The 19,465-nt window shown below is 42.6% G+C and overlaps 1 protein-coding gene across 1 annotated transcript in view; it reads right to left on the bottom strand.

Annotated features, from left to right (window-relative positions):
• The window catches only part of ARHGAP20 (Rho GTPase activating protein 20), a 121,535-nt gene that overhangs the window by 79,640 nt on the left and 22,430 nt on the right, over window positions 1-19,465 (bottom strand). Inside the window, exon 2 of the mRNA XM_044287347.1 lies at window positions 2,609-2,694. Within this exon, the coding sequence (XP_044143282.1) occupies window positions 2,609-2,694 (86 nt within the window). The remainder of the gene's footprint in view (window positions 1-2,608; window positions 2,695-19,465) is intronic.

Here is a 19,465-nt window from a genome sequence, read left to right as displayed (position 1 = left end):
CTGTCATCAACTTTATGCTGACCTCACTGAGCGCAGCATAAATTAGTGACAGAAATGCTGATGTCAGCGGTGTGTCACTCATGAGCTAAATGTAAGTGGTTGCCGAGAACCAGTCGGAACAGGTGGGCAGGAGAGCAGGAATTCATGAATAACCAGGACTCTTCTCAGGTGGCCGTGACTCTTTTCAAGGCCTAATCTGCAATGATTGTGATGTTGGTTCTCGGCAACCACTTACTTTTACTTATAAATGACAGACCGGTGAAATCATCTCACTGGTCTCTACTTTATGCAGCCGTTAGTATGAGCAGCATAAAGTTTATGACAGGTTCCATTTAAGAGTTCAATACATGGCTGTAGGCCAGCTGCTTGGATAACACTTCAGCTCTATGAGCAGCTCATGAGCAGGTGACATGTCAGCTCTATTCCATAAAAACACATTAGCCGAAGAAATGATAGTTTATGTCTCGGGTCCCTTTAGTAAAAGCAATCGAAATAGTCCGATGAACTGTCAAAACAAATGGCAAAAGTCTCCGAATCTCTGCCTGGGAGCAGCGCTGGGCATGTAACCGAGCGTAGACCTAACAGAGGTAAGACAATGAGTTTTGGATAATATCTGTGTATATTTCCACTGAAGATGATGGTAAGTTACAATGTTTGGCTTGGAGTCGGGCCAGGGCTTAATTCCACTATAAATGAGTCACGAATGTTACCCATGTATTCTCATTGTAAGAATCTGCCGGCTAGCTGCTGACCTTTCATCCACAAGAATAGATCCATTCAATGTGATAGCGAGCTCGATACATTTTCACAGCATTCCTGTCCTTGATTTAAACTAACAGATCAGCTACATGGAGAAGATTCTGCAAAAATGTGCGGAGAGGAGAAGATGGCACTCGCCACATTGTATCCATTTGTTCTCATAAGGGCAACATGATTGCTGGTTATCTTGGCGTACAACTGGGCACAATGGGGCAGACTTACTTATACTGGTGCCAGTCTATGACAGAGGGGGAGAGGGCATCATAACCCTCAACGTGGTACACGTCTGACCTGGTGATGTTTACAACTATTTTAGTGATAAAAAACAAAATGTAGACATATCAGAAGGATAAATAGATACATATGATCGATAGATAGATGTATAGATATGAAATATAGTAGATTTAAAATGTAGATAGATATGGATTGATAGATATTACATAGATATACTGTATATAGCCAATACAGGAAGCGAGTATCTCCAATATGGCCGCCCCAGGGAAATTTTTAAGCATGAAAATGAAATACGTGTATTTAAAACATTAAATGGTGGTTAAACACGTAGTTTCCCTTCATGTAAGTGAACCATGGAATTTGCTGATGAAAAGCGGATAAAGCATTGCTCTGAACTGGGAACGTTCCTCCGGCCTGACCATTGTCAACTCATTCATGGACCTCAAAACACCCAATGTTTGTAGCAGCTCAGACTGTGCCAAGCGATTTCACCAGCCTCTCGCTCTTCGTGCCCTCATTATAACAGGGATCTTATGTTTGTGCCAGACCTTTCTTTCCAAGCATGGCTTCTCTGCCCTCATTAAGAAGCAGCCTCGTCCAGCAAAGAGCTGAAAGCTCCTTCCTTGTATTACTTACCTATCATTTTATAGAGAATACAGATTCCACTATCTCCGCTCTAGGTGGGTACCATATTCAGATAGGATCATAGGACTCAATTGAGCAGGCCTGCAGCAATGTTCTTGGGTGCTACCATATTACTACATAGTTACATAGTTAATACGGTTGAAAAAAAGACATAAGTCCATCAAGTTCAACCAAGGGATACGCGAATCCCAAGTACTACCCTCAATAGACCCCCCAAACTCCCATTTAAAGGGAACCTGTAAGGTCCTGTCTTAGGGCAGCATAGTGTAGTGACAGACATGTTGATTTCAGTGGTCTGTCCCAGAGGTGGGACCCACACCTATCAGTCAATGGGGTCATATCCTAGCGATATGCCCCCATTGTATGTGATAGGAATACCCCTTTAATCATGCGATCACCAAGGTTTGATGATCACCAAGATAAGCCTTGGAGCCTTCACAAGGCCTATCACAACAGATTGGCACGCTTCGATTTTGCTGCAAGGAGGGGCAATGGGTGGTCAGGCCTCTGAGTAACTGCTCGAATGTTACTATTAATCACCCCATCTAAGGGGTTAAATGACCAGGATTGGTGTCCAACCTCTGTCACTGCAGGCGGTTGTCAGCTGTATTACACAGACGGAACCCATCATGTTTGAAGCTGGCTAAGCTCCTGACATTATATGTGACTAAATGGGACCGAGCTGCAATACCAGACACATCCCCTGGAGCAGAGTGGTGCTGTTTATGGAAATAAAGGAGACTTATGGGTTTTCTGCCTCATACAAACCATTTAAATGTGTTGTCCAGCTTGGAAGAACCCCTTCTTCATTTAGCTAATGGAATAGTCTATCCCGTAGGTATTACTTAAGAGTTGGGGCATGGCTCATAGCATTTGTAGGGTCTACCCATAAAAGCTATAGGATAGTTATGCAGTAAACATTGCGATTCAACTCCCCATCTCATCAAAATGAATAGGATTGATCACTTACTTGGTTATGGTTTTCGACTTATTCAGAGCTTTACTTAACACGAGTGATGGAGCAGATTGGCGTCTTTGTGCCAAGCTCTTCATTTTCTGCAAAATATTAAAGAAACAATATTTTTTAGGTAAATTACAGTCTTCAAACTCTTATTTTCCACATACAGTATATACACATGCTCATTTCATTGTACAGATCATGATTCATCTGATATATGGGTTTTCTGTTGCCTTCTTCTGGATCAACACAGCTATATTTTAGATGAGTATGATGTTCTCTAAAGACTGGTGCCTCTTTGATCAGGGTCCAGATCCTGGAACTCCTAACCATCAGCCCCTGCAGGGGAAATGTGGTATTGCTTACCTGCTATTCAAATTAATTCTCGACCGTGTAATATTGTCCATGGACAGATTAAGGCCCATCAGAGACGGAGCTGCTCTTACTTACTTAGGCTCATAGGTAGGCTCTAAGCAAAGGACCCCCGCTATAATGTCCAAATGGCCTACTGGGGGCATGTAGACACAACCTTCATAACCCGACCCCTCACTAACTGCCATATGTAACACTAGGGAGTCACATACCACAATATTCAGGTCAAACTTCATATGCAAAGACACCATTCTCCTTCTCCAGACATAACTGTGTTGACTTTTCTGATGAGAATCAAATCTTCTGCCTCATGTATACTTACAGAAACAAGTCCGCACTACACTAATATTTTGTCTATAGGGTTAAGAAAACTCTCTCACTTAAATGTGCCGTCCAACCCAAGAGAAGAATGTAAAGAGGAAAACAAATGTGCGTATGGAAGCCAACTGGTCCTTCATTTTTGCTTCATAGGCAGACATGGTTTATGTATGTGTAGATGAAACGAGTACTTTTTCTTAAAGATGTGATTTTTCTAGTTGTTGTTCTAATTCGTTTAGCTTTTACTCTGTATTGGTTCAACCAAAAGAATACCCCCTCACCCAAATATCATGTTGTCCCGTAGATGTGTGTGCAATTGCTTTGCACAGATCTGTGTGCCAATGATCCAGTCTGAATCCAAACTGTAGATAAATGTAACATAGGCCAGAAGGTTGAATCCTAGTAATTGAGTGCATATATAAGGATGCCATATCCAGTGTCCGGGACAAGAAGGAATGCAGCACAAACCTCGCACTTTTTAGCAGGGTCCTCCCCTTTGTGCAGACCAACTCCTTTTGCACAGATGCGCCAGTGTCCGAGAATGTGTTTGGACACCACGGTTGAGTCTGATAACGCACCATCATGGTGCCACCCAAATGAAACATACATAAAGCACTGTTGTCTGGGAGGTCATTTTTTGGGAGCCTTCTGGACGTCCCAGGAGAGTTGACAAGTATCAGCCAACATTTCGTCCAATATCTACAATGGTAGGGAGGCTTTCCAACAATTTACTGCACAAACCCTGTATCTAAATACCTTGGTCAAGTTAGAGTGGCTTCGTGGTGCTCCTTCTTGACATCCAGCACCTGTGGATTATGTCCTACCAACCCCTTCCCCCAAGAATTCCCCTGCCAATAAAAGTAGAAATTATAATACTTTTTATTTGGCCTATCATTTCAAGACAAGATTCTGAGAAATGTCCATATACCATCTCGGACATTGAGGGAATAATGATAAAGTGATGTCAAGGTACAAGGGATGATAAACACAGTGATGTCACAGTATAGCGATAATAAATAGTGATGTCACAGTACAGGGATAGAAACATAGAATGTGTCGGCAGATAAGAACCATTTGGCCCATCTAGTCTGCCCAATATACTGAATACTATGGATAGCCCCTGGCCCTATCTTATATGAAGGATGGCCTTATGCCTATCCCATGCATGCTTAAACTCCTCCACTGTATTTGCAGCTACCACTTCTGCAGGAAGGCTATTCCATGCATCCACTACTCTCTCAGTAAAGTAATACTTCCTGATATTACTTTTAAACCTTTGCCCCTCTAATTTAAAACTGTGTCCTCTTGTAGCAGTTTTTCTTCTTTTAAATATTCTTTCCTCTTTTACCTTGTTGATTCCCTTTATGTATTTAAAAGTTTCTATCATATCCCCTCTATCTCGTCTTTCTTCCAAGCTATACATGTTAAGGTCCTTTAATCTTTCCTGGTAAGTTTTATCCTGCAATCCATGTACTAGTTTAGTAGCTCTTCTCTGAACTCTCTCCAAAGTATCAATATCCTTCTGGAGATATGGTCTCCAGTACTGAGCACAATACTCCAAATGAGGTCTCACTAGTGCTCTGTAGAGCGGCATGAGCACTTCCCTCTTTCTACTGGTAATGCCTCTCCCTATACACCCAAGCATTCTGCTAGCATTTCCTGCTGCTCTATGACACTGTCTGCCTACCTTTAAGTCTTCTGAAATAATGATCCCTAAATCCCTTTCCTCAGATACTGAGGTTAGGACTGTATCACTGATTTTATATTCTGCTCTTGGGTTTTTACGTCACAGGTGCATTATCTTGCACTTATCAACATTAAATTTTAGTTGCCAGATTTTTGACCATTCCTCTAGTTTTCCTTAGTCCTTTTCCATTTGGTGTATCCCTCCAGGAACATCAACCCTGTTACAAATCTTTGTGTCATCAGCAAAAAGACACACCTTACCATTGAGGCCTTCTGCAATTTCCCTGATAAAGATATTTAACAATATGGGTCCCAGAACAGATCCCTGAGGTACCCCACTGGTAACAAGACCTTTGGTCTGAATATACTCCATTGACTACAACCCTCTGTTGCCTGTCCCTCAGCCACTGCCTAATCCATTCAACAATATGGGAGTCCAAGCCCAAAGACTGCACTTTATTGATAAGCCTTCTATGTGGGACAGTATCAAAAGCCTTACTAAAGTCTAGATAAGCGATGTCTACTGCACCTCCTCCATCTATTATTTTAGTCACCCAATCAAAAAAATCAATAAGATTAGTTTGACATGATCTCCCTGAAGTAAACCCATGCTGTTTTTCATCTTTCAATCCATGGGATTTTAGATGTTCCACAATCCTCTCCTTAAGTATGGTTTCCATTAATTTCCCCACTATTGATGTCAGGCTTACTGGCCTATAGTTGTCCGATTCCTCCCTACTACCTTTCTTGTGAATGGGCACAACATTTGCTAATTTCCAATCTTCTGGGACGACTCCTGTTGCCAGTGATTGGTTAAATAAATCTGTTAATGGTTTTGCTAGTTCACCGCTGAGCTCTTTTAATAGCTTTGGGTGTATCCCATCAGGCCCCTGTGACTTATTTGTATTAATTTTAGACAGTTGACTTAGAACCTCTTCCTCTGTAAAGACACATGCATCAAAAGATTCATTAGTCTTCTTTCCTAACTGAGGTCCTTCTCCTTCATTTTCCTTTGTAAAAACTGAACAGAAGTATTCATTGAGGCAGTCAGCTAGTTCTTTATCTTCTTCCATATACCTTCCTTCTTTTGTTTTTAATTTGGTAATTCCTTGTTTTAGTTTACTTTTTCATTTATGTATCTGAAGAATGCCTTATTGCCTTTTTCCCCTGACTGAGCTAATTTCTCTTCTGCCTGTGCTTTAGAAGCTCTTATAAGGCTACTTTCACACTAGCGTTCGGGTGTCCGCTTGTGAGTTCCGTTTGAAGGCTCTCACAAGCGGCCCCGAACGGATCCGTCCAGCCCTAATGCATTCTGAGTGGATGCGGATCCGCTCAGAATGCATCAGTATGGCTCCGTCTGTCCTCCGCTCCGCTCAGCAGGCGGACACCTGAACGCTGCTTGCATCGTTCGGGTGTCCGCCTGGCTGTGCGGAGGATAACGGATCCGTCCAGACTTACAATGTAAGTCAATGGGGACGGATCCGTTTGAAGTTGACACAATATGGCTCAATTTTCAAACGGATTCGTCCCCCATTGACTTTCAATGTAAAGTCAAAACGGATCCGTTTGCATTAGCATGAACAAAAAAAAAACAAAAAAAAATTATTATTTTTTTTGTTCATGGTAATGCAAACGGATCCGTTCTGAACGGATCTAAGCGTTTGCATTATAGGTGCGGATCCGTCTGTGCAGATACCAGACGGATCCGCTCCAAACGCAAGTGTGAAAGTAGCCTAACTTGTTTGGCATCTCTCTGCCTAATCTTATAAATTTGCCTGTCATCCTCGTGTTTTTTTTTTTTTTTTTTTTTTTTTTTATAATTCCTAAATACCACAGTGGTCTCTTCATTTTTTTTGCTTTTACTGACAAGCCTAATGCAATTTTCTGTTGCCTTCAATAGTGCCACTTTTAAGTAGTCCCATTTCTCTTGGACTCCAATGAAACTGTTCCAGTCTGATAGGGACTCGTATACCACTAATCTAATTTTAGAAAAGTCAGTTTTTCTAAAATCTCAAACTTTTGTTTTTGTGTGGTGTGACTCAGTCACTGTATTTATAGTAAACCACACTGACTGGTGATCACTAGATCCCAAGCTTTCCCCTACAGTAATATCAGATACCATATTCCCATTTGTGAATACTAAATTTAAAATGGCCTCCTTCCGGGTTGGCTCCTTCACTACTTGCTGTAGAGATAATCCCAGTAGGGAATTTAGAATATCTGTACTCCTGGCAGAACTAGCTATTTTGGTTTTCCAGTTTACATCTGGAAGATTGAAGTCTCCCATAATGATAACTTCCCCCTTCAATGTCATTTTAGCTATTTCCTCAACTAGTAGATCATCTCATTCTTTGACTTGGCTAGGTGGTCTATATATCACACCTACACGAGTTACCTTATGATTATCAAGCTGCAAGGTAACCCAAACTGACTCTAAATTGTTCTCGCTAACTTGTATCAAATTAGATTTTATGCTATCTTTCACATACAGGGCCACCCCTCCCCCTTCTTGCCTTCTCTGTCTTTCCTGTATAGAGAGAACCCTGGTATTGATATATCCCAGTCATTACTCCCCTTGAACCACGTCTCAGTAACAGCCACTACATCTATATTCTCAGATGCCATTATAGCCTCAAGTTCATTGATCTTATTCCCTAGGACTGCGAGCATTTGTAGACAAGACTCTGAGCTTGTCATTTCTTAACATTTGTGCTACTGGCCTCTTCTGGCATTGTTCCGGGGGGCAGTTGGACTGCTGGATTATCACTCTTTTGCCCCCCTTTCCTAGTTTAAATGCTTCTTAGCAAATACTTGGAACTGTTCACCGAGGACATTCGTTCCCTTGAGAGAAAGATGCAAACCATCTTTCTTGTACAGTTCTTTTCCATTCCAACTAAGAGCTAACATGAGACACAAAGCCAAACCCTTGGTTCAGACACCATTCACCAAGCCATACATTGAATTCCTTAATGCGCATCTTCCTGTCATGCTGAAGGTTATGCACAGGCAAAACTGCAGAGAATGAAACAGTTGATGCAACCTCCCTGTATATCCTTTCCAAGTGTGTGAAAAGCTTCTTTCACCTTTGAAACCTCATTGCAAGCCAGATCGTTTGTCCCAAGATGGAGAATAACATCCACTTCCCTTTCCTGCTTTGCTTGCCTAACAATATTAAGGATCCGTCGTCTATCCCTGCTAGCGGTAGCACCAGGGAGACATCTCACAACACCATTCTCCTCAAACTTCACACCTCTTATGATGGAATCGCCCACCAACAGCTGCTTACTATCAATCCTCACCTTGTCCTTTTTGTCTTTGGCTGCAGTCTTACATACTTTAGGCATGGGAGATGATTGTTTCTCACCCACTGTGCTTGAGCCATCCTCCATGTTGCTCTCGCACTCTGAAAGTGCTGCAAATGAATTATGGAGAGCCACAGACTGTGGGACATGCCTTCTATCCACAACTCTCAGTCTACCAGAACCTGTGATGTCACAGTACAGGGAGGATAAACACAGTGATGTCACAGTACAGGGAGGATAAACACAGTAATGTCACAGTACAGGGAGGATAAACACAGTAATGTCACAGTACAGGGAGGATAAACACAGTAATGTCACAGTGAAAGGATAATAGACACAGTGATGTCACAGTACAGGGAGGATAAACAGTGATGTCACAGTACAGGGATGATGAACACAGTGATGTCACAGTATAGAGATAATAAATAGTGATGTCACAGTACAGGGAGGATAAACAGTGATGTCACAGTACAGGGAGGATACACACAGTGATGTCACAGTACAGGGAGGATAAACACAGTGATGTCACAGTACAGGGAGGATAAACAGTGATGTCACAGTACAGGGAGGATAAACAGTGATGTCACAGTACAGGGAGGATAAACAGTGATGTCACAGTACAGGGAGGATACACACAGTGATGTCACAGTACAGGGAGGATACACAGTGATGTTGCAGTACAGGGAGGATACACAGTGATGTCGCAGTACAGGGAGGATACACACAGTGATGTCACAGTACAGGGAGGATACACAGTGATGTTGCAGTACAGGGAGGATACACAGTGATGTCACAGTACAGGGAGGATACACAGTGATGTCACAGTACAGGGAGGATACACACAGTGATGTCACAGTACAGGGAGGATACACAGTGATGTCGCAGTACAGGGAGGATACACAGTGATGTCACAGTACAGGGAGGATACACAGTGATGTCACAGTACAGGGAGGATACACAGTGATGTCACAGTACAGGGAGGATACACAGTGATGTCACAGTACAGGGAGGATAAACAGTGATGTCACAGTACAGGGATAATTCACCACCTGACTAACCACAAAAACATTTACACTTTGACATCACAGCAGAGGCTGAAAACGTACAATATCACAGACCAGCATAATGCAAAAAGTAAGGCTGCACAGAAGTGATAATGCCTGGCCTGCAGAAGCAGGGACCCTGAGTATTCAAACTCTATCTATGGAGCTGCTTATCGTTAAGGGAAACATATCATCAGACTGGAAAAAGCCATCCCTCCCAACCTGCAGTATTGCCACAATTCTTTATCATTAAAATGTCCTTTCTCCAAGCAGCTGAACCACAGGGGTCTCATTCTTAAGATTCTCATTATTCATGCGCTCATTACTCCTTGTGGAGTAGACAGGTACAACTGATCTCCCCCACTGAGCATTTTTTTCAGTGCTGCACACATTTTTCCTGTTAGAGAAGATTTGCACTTCAGTAGGATAAACCAATTCATTATCATTATGAGCATGGAGAGCTAATGAGACATGACTGCTATCTCCAGCTATTGTGCATTAATAACATAGCTTGGACTTCATTGGACTCTTAATGAGCCATGGCTACCTCGGATGCATAGTTGTTTACATCTGCCATTTCTGAAAATTGATCTTGTGCCATCCAGAGTGTTTGATGTCTCCCGACTTCAATGAACATGGCCTTTTTCATCATCAGAATTCAGTTTATGTTCTTAAAGGGAACCTATGTCAGAAAATAACCTATTGCTGAAATCAAGAGTCAGATCATAAAAACATAAAAAATTGCTATTTTTGATTTTCAATGTTCTATACCAAAAAATGCTGCAATAGGTTAAAAAAATATGTTGCAGTAGGTTAACACTTTCTCCTCCCTTCATATTGTATGTCATAGAGCATGCCCACAATATTATACCACATGAGTCTTCCTATGGCTTTCCCTATAATTATGTAAAAAAAAAAATATATATATTGAAAAAAGAAATCTTCAATAAAAACATATAAGAATGTATGTTTCTGTACACATGGATAAATAGTAATAAAAGAAATATAAGGCGATACATTCCCTTTTAACTCATCCAGATTTTTACGGATAAGGACAAGATAGGATTAGGGAACCTGATCGTAGGGAACCTGATCAAACATCTTGTATCGCTTGGAACGTTTTTTGTTAAAATTCCCTAATAAAAAATATTCTTTTATTGACTCAACCTTCCATCACGAGCTGATTGATTTCAGTGAGAGCTGTTGTATGTAATTCCTCATTTCACCTGCGGTAGTGCTGCAGAGAAACTCAACACTTGTTTCACCGCAGATTAACGCCGATCACTGGGGATTCTGACTAAGGGCTCTTTCACACTTGCGTTGTCCGGATCCGGCGTGTACTCCACTTGCCGGAATTACACGCCGGATCCGGAAAAACGCAAGTGTACTGAAAGCATTTGAAGACGGATCCGTCTTCAAAATGCTTTCAGTGTTACTATGGCACCCAGGACGCTATTAAAGTCCTGGTTGCCATAGTAGGAGCGGGGAGCGGGGAAGCAGCATACTTACAGTCCGTGCGGCTCCCGGGGCGCTCCAGAATGACGTCAGAGTGCCCCATGCGCATGGATCATGTGATCCATGCGATCACGTCATCCATGCGCGTGGGGCGCCCTGACGTCACTCTGGAGCCGCACAGACGGTAAGTATGCTGCTCCCCGCTCCCCACTACACTTTACCATGGCTGCCAGGACTTTAGCGTCCCGGCAGCCATGGTAACCATTGAGAAAAAGCTAAACGTCGCATCCGGCAATGCGCCGAAACGAAGTTTAGCTTAAGGCCGGATCCGGATCAATGCCTTTCAATGGGCATTCATTCTTTCCGGATCCGGCCTTGCGGCAAGTGTTCCGGATTTTTGGCCGGAGCAAAAAGCGCAGCATGCTGCGCTATTTGCTGCGGCCAAAAAACGTTCCGTTCCGGAATGGAAGACATCCTGATGCATCCTGAAGGACGGACTGTCCATTCAGAATGCATTAGGATAATCCTGATCAGTATTCTTCCGGCATAGAGCCCCGACGACGGAACTCTATGCCGGAAGAAAAGAACGCAGATGTGAAAGAGCCCTAAGACACCCTGTTATCAGCTTATTTTTGGGGAGACCTTCTAACAAAAAGCAGGGTGGATTTAATTTAAATCAAACTTATTTAAATCACGATTTAAATCACTAGTCAGTAAGGCTTGATTTAAATCATAGTTTTCTACATAAAGACTAATTCTTGCTGGTATAACTTATAATATGCAAGTAGATGAAGATTTTTTGAATAACAACTTTTCATATTAGTTTGATTAGGTTGATTCTGCATTCATAGGTTTGTAGAAGTTAGGATTAGGGTCTTTTTCTCAACTCTGTTCATGTTATAACATTTTTGCTGTGAAGAAGAGGCATGTGATCTCTGCTGAGTCAAATTCAGTTTTGAGAACTGCAAAAGTAAGCCAAGCATCTGTGATAATATCTTGTAGGCAGAGAAACTGCCCAATAATCTTACAAAAACCTCTGGAAGAGCATGACATGGTAAATAAATTCCATTAATCCATTCACTAAAAAAAATTTAACATATACAGCCTTATTCTACATATTAAAAAAAATAATCTTTATTTCATGATGAAATAACCTTTGGATGGTAATATATTTTCCTCAAAAAGCATTTTATATTAAAAAAAAAATCAGATTTTTTTTTTTTTAATCATTGATTTTTATCCACCCTGACAAAAAGGGACTGTCGAAAGCTGAAAACTCCTGTAAGCAGATTTTTTTTTACAAATATCTAGATATTTTGAAGCTGTTTTTCTCAAGGCTGTGCAACGACTCAAGCAGAATTCTTGGCTTCTTTCATCTCCACTCATTCCCTTTAACATGCACAGAGCACCTGAGGTTGAAAAGCGTTTAATGCATGCCATAATAAAATACATTTTTCTTCAATATCGCTGACTTGGAAGAAATCACAGACGTATTTTATTTCCCCAGAGAACTACTATTTGGCAGTAAAGTGGAATCAGCAAAAACAAGCATCCCGAACATACATCAGAGCAGACATCTGTACAGAAAATGACCAGTCTACAGCTCCAGCTAGATTATGGTAGTCTGTGCTATTATGGTAGTCACTGTACCTTCCACTATCCAGGATCAGGTGGTCAATACTTGACCCAATGTGGGATGACCCTAACAATATTCAGCTCTCTAGATTTTGATTTGCAGGCCTGTGGCAAAAATATTAGCAAAAAAATTCCATTTTATCATGACATTAACTGAGCCCTCTAAGCAGAAGAGCTTGAGACCCAATGTAGAGGAGGACAATCGTGAGGGACTCCACATTACATGCTTGCGTTGTTAATTCCCGTATTGAGATCCGGCAGAGAATCTCAATACCGGAATTAAACGGATCCGTTTTGATTTTGCACATCAGGATGCATCTACTCCGTTAGGGTTGGCTTGTGTGAAATCAAAACGGAAAAAATCAAATCCGTCACTAAATGCACTGAAAGTCAATTAGTGATGGATCCGTTTTTTTTTAGGCTCCATTAAGGCCTCATGCACACGACCGTTTTTTTTAAGGTCCGCAAAAACGGGGTCCGTAGGTCCGTGATCCGTGACCGTTTTTTCGTCCGTGGGTCTTCCTTGTTTTTTGGCAGATCCACGGACATGAAAAATGAAAAAAATATCTAAGTCAAGTTTGCCATTGAAATGATAGGAAAAAACGGACACGGATCACTGACACGGATCACGGACACGGATGACAATCTTGTGTGCATCCGTGATTTTTCACTGACCCATTGACTTGAATGGGTCCGTGAACCGTTGGCCGTGAAAAAAATAGGACAGGTCATATTTTTTTCACGGCCAGGAAAAACGGATCACGGATGCGGCTGCCAAACGGTGCATTTTCAGATTTTTCCACGGACCCATTGAAAGTCAATGGGTCCGCGAAAAAAAACGGAAAACGGCACAACGGCCACGGATGCACACAACGGTCGTGTGCATGAGGCCTAACTTACATTGTATTACTTTTTTATTTATTTTTTTCAGTTTTTATGACCAGACACAAAACCGCAGTTTGCAGCGGTTCTGTGTCCGGTCACAAAACGGAATGCTGCCGGAATGCAAGACATCCCGAACGGATCTCTTTCCGTTCAGAATGCATGAGGACTAAACGGAAATGTTTTTTTTCCGGTATTAAGATCCTCTGCCGGATCTCAATACCGGAAAACAACGACGCAAGTGTAAAAGTAACCTAAGAGCTGAAAAATATAGTCACGATATAAAAGGTACTACTATGATTGGGCAAGGCACCATCATAACCCCTTAATGACCAAACCATTTACAATTTTTTTTTTCTTTTTGCGATTTAGCACACCTATAGGTTTAAAAAGGCCTTGTTTTTGTGACTTTTTTTATGTGACACCCTGGGCTCTTTATTGATATGAGGTTTTTATTTAAAGATTTTTTTTCTTTTTCAGTTTAATTTGGAGAAATTGACAAATAAATTAACAGTATTTTTTTTTAAAACTATAGCTCTTTATTCTTCAAACGTGCAAATTGATACCAATTAAAATCTGTTCCCTATACTGAGTCAGTCATTTTTATAAAGAAAATATTTATTTTTGCAGGAACGGAACAGCTACAGTTTTGGTTGGTATGAGGTTTTTATTTTATTTGTATTTTTTTATATTTTTATCTTTCTTTTTTATATTTTTTACTTACTTTTCAATATGTTTTTGGCACATAATATACGTCCCAAGAGGTGATTAAAATAACTCTGGGAGAAATTTACACTTAAAAAAAAAAAATCCTCCAAAGGAGACCCAGGAAAAGCGGCGTACAGCCACCGTGGGGTCGTAGAGCTGATCTGGAGACTCATCCACTCTGCTACACCCAGCCGCTTCCTCACTTCACTGCATAGTGCTCATTGACCGCTATGTACTGAGGATAGGAGAAAGCTCTGGCCTCTCTGGCGGCCCAGACTGCGGGAGTGCATGTAGGCTGGTGCTTTTTCCTTTAGTGTGAAAGCACGACCACTAATGCTGGATTGCAGGGTGGTCGTAACCATGGAAATAAGCAGTGTATAATGTAATGGAAAAACTAATCCAGCCAGGGAAGAAGGGAATATCGGCCATCACAATACTTGTATTAACTTTCTCTACATGCTATTTTCTGATGTAACATGAAAGGTAATGGAAAAAAAAAAAAAAGGGATATAGAAAATGAATAAACGAAAAGGACCAGATGAAGCGGAACATCATACACAAATCTGGAGGGTGACATCTATATTGATTGAAAGTTACTTCTTAATATTTTCAGTGGTCTCATTCAGACCCTATCTGGGTACAGAGTTGAGCTGCCATTTCCAGAAAGACTCTCTATTACGGTTTGAATACCGTACCGTACAGTCATGCACCTGAGGAAGGCGGTGGTCCGCCGCTGAAACGCGTAGTGCTTTTATCATGTACATTTTTTAGATTATGGTTATATTTACCCAATAAATCTGGATTGTTTTACATGGATCTTGTATATTCCTGGTTTTTTTTATACTTATTTTATCAGAGATAAGCTGTCAGCCCCATATAAATGTGACAATGTACAGTCAAACCACCACCCATGTGCCATTCTATTTATTCTGAATATATGAGGGACTGGTAGAAAATGACAAGTGTGCGTCTCGAAATGTGGTTTACAGTCCGCCGTCTTGCATTTCTTTGGAATACAGCCGGCACCATTTCTATCCTCTCCGTGTACACCCTCCACCCTATTGCCTGGGTGGGGACCCACTAAGCTTTTCTCAAGGCAGAAAAAATCTAAATGCTTAAAACATATCCGTAACATATTTTGAATGAGCAGGTCCTATCCTATGTCCATCTTCACGACCAGTTCTGTTTAATTCTTTTTAATCTAAAATGAGAAATGAAGCGACCCTGAAATAGGTAAGAAGTTTTGTTTCTACAGCTCCTACACAGACTTATGTGTTTCCATGGTAACAGACAACAAACAAACCCTGTCGCGTCACACTTCTGCCTGTCCTTTTCTTCCTGCTTACCTACCACAACGTTAGGGTCAAATGGAAGGAAATATGACTGCAGGGCTAAGGTGCCCATTGGAGATGAGTGAATGGATTCGTACGAGCAGCGAGGGGCTGTCCCCGTCACTCAAGATGATTGACAGGGCTGGACATCTCACCCAGTCCTGCTATGCTAGGTCTACACGACGGCAAGTGTAGCGTGACTGACAAAAAGGGTTCAACTATATGGCGACATGTGTCATGCGATATTTATGTCTTAGAAAAGTCGCCCAATGTTTTTTGTAAAGACAGTCAATGGTGTCACCCTTTTGGCGACTGTCGCGTTGCAGTCGCGGCATATAACATGTGGCAGTGCGACACCATTGACTATCATTACAAAAAATGTTGCGTGACTTTTCTGTGACAAGAAATCATGTGACAAATGTTGCTGTGTAGCCCTAGCCAAAATCTCATGCCAAGTAGCGGCGCAATGTGCTGCTACACTCCTAGGTTGTGGGGCATACAGTATATACCAATAAAACTCGTCCTGATACCGCGACAAAAATCAGCAATTATGTCTAACTAGACACACGCCTATGGCCTATATCAACTATAGAACCTGTAAAGAAGCTACCAGACCGCAGGAAAATATAATGACAATTTATTAAGCGCGATTCAAAGGACAATACATAATAAAACAAACAAAACAAGTGCAGGGTCAAGGTGACATCGCCAGAGGAGAGCACACCGGCAAAAATTCACACCGCTCCACGTGATAATAACAGAATAAAGTGCAAGTGCAATTGTGTCAATATGATAGATCCTCAAGGCAGAATGTATTACCCATACTGTGCCTCCTCCGGGATGGCACCAACACCGACGCGCGTTTCACCAACCTCCAGACAAAGGTTCGCCGAAACGCGCGTCGGTGTTGGTGCCATTATGGAGGAGGCACAGTATGGGTAATACATTCTGCCTTGAGGAGCTATCATATTGACACAATTTCACTTGCACTTTATTCTGTTATTATCACGTGGAGCGGTGTGAATGGTTGCCTGTGTGCTCTCCTCTGGCGATGTCGCCCTGACCCTGCACTTGTTTTGTTTGTTTCATTATGTATTGTCCTTTGAATCGCGCTTAATAAATTGTCATTATATTTTCATGCGGTCTAGTAGCTTCTTTACAGGTTCTTTAGGCTGCGGGGCATGTACAGTCGCCGTTCTTAGGCTTAGTTTACACGAACGTGTGTGATCTGTGGCCGTATTGCGGCCCGCAAATCGCGGGCCGCAATACACGCCCACAGTTCCGTGTGCATTCCGCATCACGGATGCGGACCCATTCACTTCAATGGGTCCCGCAAATCCGGAATCGCGGAACGGCCGCACGGGACGGGACCCCTAGGAAGCACTACGGAGTGCTTACGTGGGGTTACGTCCCGTACCTCCGTTCCGCAAAAAGATAGAACATGTCCTACGGCCGGCGATTGTGCATTGCGGACCGCTATTTGCGGGCCGCAGCACGAGCACGGGTCACACACGTTCGAGTAAACTCGGCCTTATGCGGTTACTCGCAGCAACGCTGCAGCCGTGAGGTTGACAGGGTCTGGCGAGATGTCCTGTCAATCAAGTGTAAGGGGTAAGCCTCTTGAGCGGCAAGGACAGCCCCTCACTGGTCAAGAACTCTGTTTGATGAATGAATCGATGTATCGCCCAGGGCTAGGACCTTCCTATACACATTAGAATGCCGGCCAGCCCCGCTAAATAAAGTGGGTTCAACCAACAATCATGCAATAATCTACTGAAAATTTGGATCAGTTTTTATGTTAGAGGCACTGAGACCGTAAAAAAAAAAAAATAAGTTTGATGCAAAAATGGACATACCCTTTAAGAACATCTCTGTTTTCTAATTAGACTTACTCAACATGCTCCTGAAAGCTGAGACGATTCTCATGGAACCTTTGGATTGGGGCAAAAAAAGTTACCACTGGTGAGGTTAAAGGGATTTCTCACTGTGAGCAGCAGAGGAAGTCCTACTACAGGGACGCCAGGCAATATCTGTGGCAGACCTGGCAGCAAAGTAGTTCCCATTCAAGTCAGTGGCCTGTATGACAAATGATGCTCTTTGTAGCCACTATCCTCTCCGGGTAATAGATAAAGGTCCGGAACAGAGGACATTCTGCCTAATAACTTGGCAGAATGTCCAGTAGGGTGTTTAAAAAAACGTGTCTTCATTTTTCTTTTAATTTTTCACAGAATTTATAATCACTTGGTATCCGAATAAAAAAAAGGAAAGACATAGGGGGGGTCATTTATCAAAATGGTGCAAATTAGAACTGGCTTAGTTGCCTATATCAACCAATCAGCTTCCTCCTTTAATTTTGCAAAGGAGCTGTCCAAAATGAAAGGTGGAATCTTTGATTGGTTGCTATGAGCAACTAAGCCAGTTCTATGTTACACCAGTTTGATAAATGACCCCCATAGTGGATAGTACACAACATACATCAAGCTGACAAAAGAATGCCAACTGACCAGTCCCAGTACGACCATCAGCGATCTGAAAAGACTGGAGTATAATTTAGTGATCTGAGCTGGCATTAGATATCACCTCAACTGCAGCAACTGCTCTAGGGGTTATCTACCCCTTTAACCTCCGGAAAGGCCATCAATATGTGATGGGTGGAGGTTCGACACCCCACACCCTTGACGATCATCAGTTTCAGAGTAGCTTCGGCTCAGAAACTACACCGGTCCGACCATTGTGTGGTGCGCTGATCCGCTTGTTGCAGCATTGCTACCATTGAAGTGGACAAGAGCAGCGTTGCACTTACAAGGTCTGTCCGTTGCACAGTGAGCGGAGCTGTGTGGTTCCGGCACCGATTTCTGGAGCTACTGCAGTACAGCTGATCGGCAGGGGTGCAGGGTGTTGGACCCCCAGCAATCAGATATTGGCCATTAATAGTAAAGGAGTGGACAACCCCTTTAGCGTCTGTTTCATAGGGCCATAATTGCATTTTAGGTTCCCTATTAGGGCCACGGCATTGTGGGAATCCTCTGTGATTCCACAGTACGTGGCCTAGGTGTTAGATGTGGCCCACTGGGGTATCAAAGCTAGACCCCACTTAGTGCTCAGTTATGGGACAAAGGGAAAAGCGACAATAAATACAACAAAGCCAAGCAAGCAGATGCTTCCACCTTACAAGACGTCAGTCATAGGGGCAGAACACAATCCTCAGTAAAGTCACAGGGAGGCCAGGAGTTTAAAGGAGGCATTAAGAACAAATCCCCGATGTAAGAACTGAAATCCGGTCCTTCCATTAAGGATCTGGCTCTATGCTAAAACATCAAAGTACTGGAATCTCTGCTATCGCTGGATATGTTATTATGTTTTATGGTACCTGCCTGTAAAAATCCCAAATCAGAGCCGAACCTGCTTCCCACCGACCTTTAGCCTCCAGACAGAGGGGTTCAAACCTCAGGAAGCTCTGCCCAAGACGCGGGCTACTGCCTGAAGATGGAGGCTGGTCGCACAAGAATGTTCACTTATGTAAAGGGGTTATCCCATGACTGATGTAAAATATGGAAGTCATACAAACTTTGCCTAAAAAGCTAGAACCAGCCCTGTACCTCACATGGATCCAGAGATCTCCACATGCATGGCTGAAATTGCTCTTCTAGATTCTCTTCAGGCCAACAGCTCAGGTAGGAGGGGGTGTTCCTTTCTCAGGGGGTATGCCCTTTCTGCTGCAGCTCTCTCCCTATCACAGCTCAGGGGGTGTCTTCTTTGTGCTGCAGTTATCTCCCTATCACAGCTCGGAGAGCATGTCCTTTCAGCTGCTGCCGCCTACCTATGCCAGTTCAGGGGGGGGCATGCCCATTCTGCTGCAGCTATATCCCCATCACAGCTCAGAAAGTGTGCCCTTCCTCTTGCAGCTCTCTCCCCATCACGCTCAGAGGGCATGTCCTTTCTGCTGCAGCTCTCTCCCCATCACGCTCAGAGGGCATGTCCTTTCTGCTGCAGCTCTCTCCCTATCACAGCTCAGGGGTGCACTATTTGTTACAATTGCATCCAGTTTAGAGCGAAATGGATTGGAGATACAAATACAATTTTGAGCATGTTTACCTTCTAACTATGCCGAGCTGATGAAATGTATGTAACATCAGC

Source organism: Bufo gargarizans, chromosome 3, assembly GCF_014858855.1.
Source record: "Bufo gargarizans isolate SCDJY-AF-19 chromosome 3, ASM1485885v1, whole genome shotgun sequence".
Taxonomy (NCBI): domain Eukaryota; kingdom Metazoa; phylum Chordata; class Amphibia; order Anura; family Bufonidae; genus Bufo; species Bufo gargarizans.
This window is presented reverse-complemented; position numbering and strand designations above follow the sequence as displayed.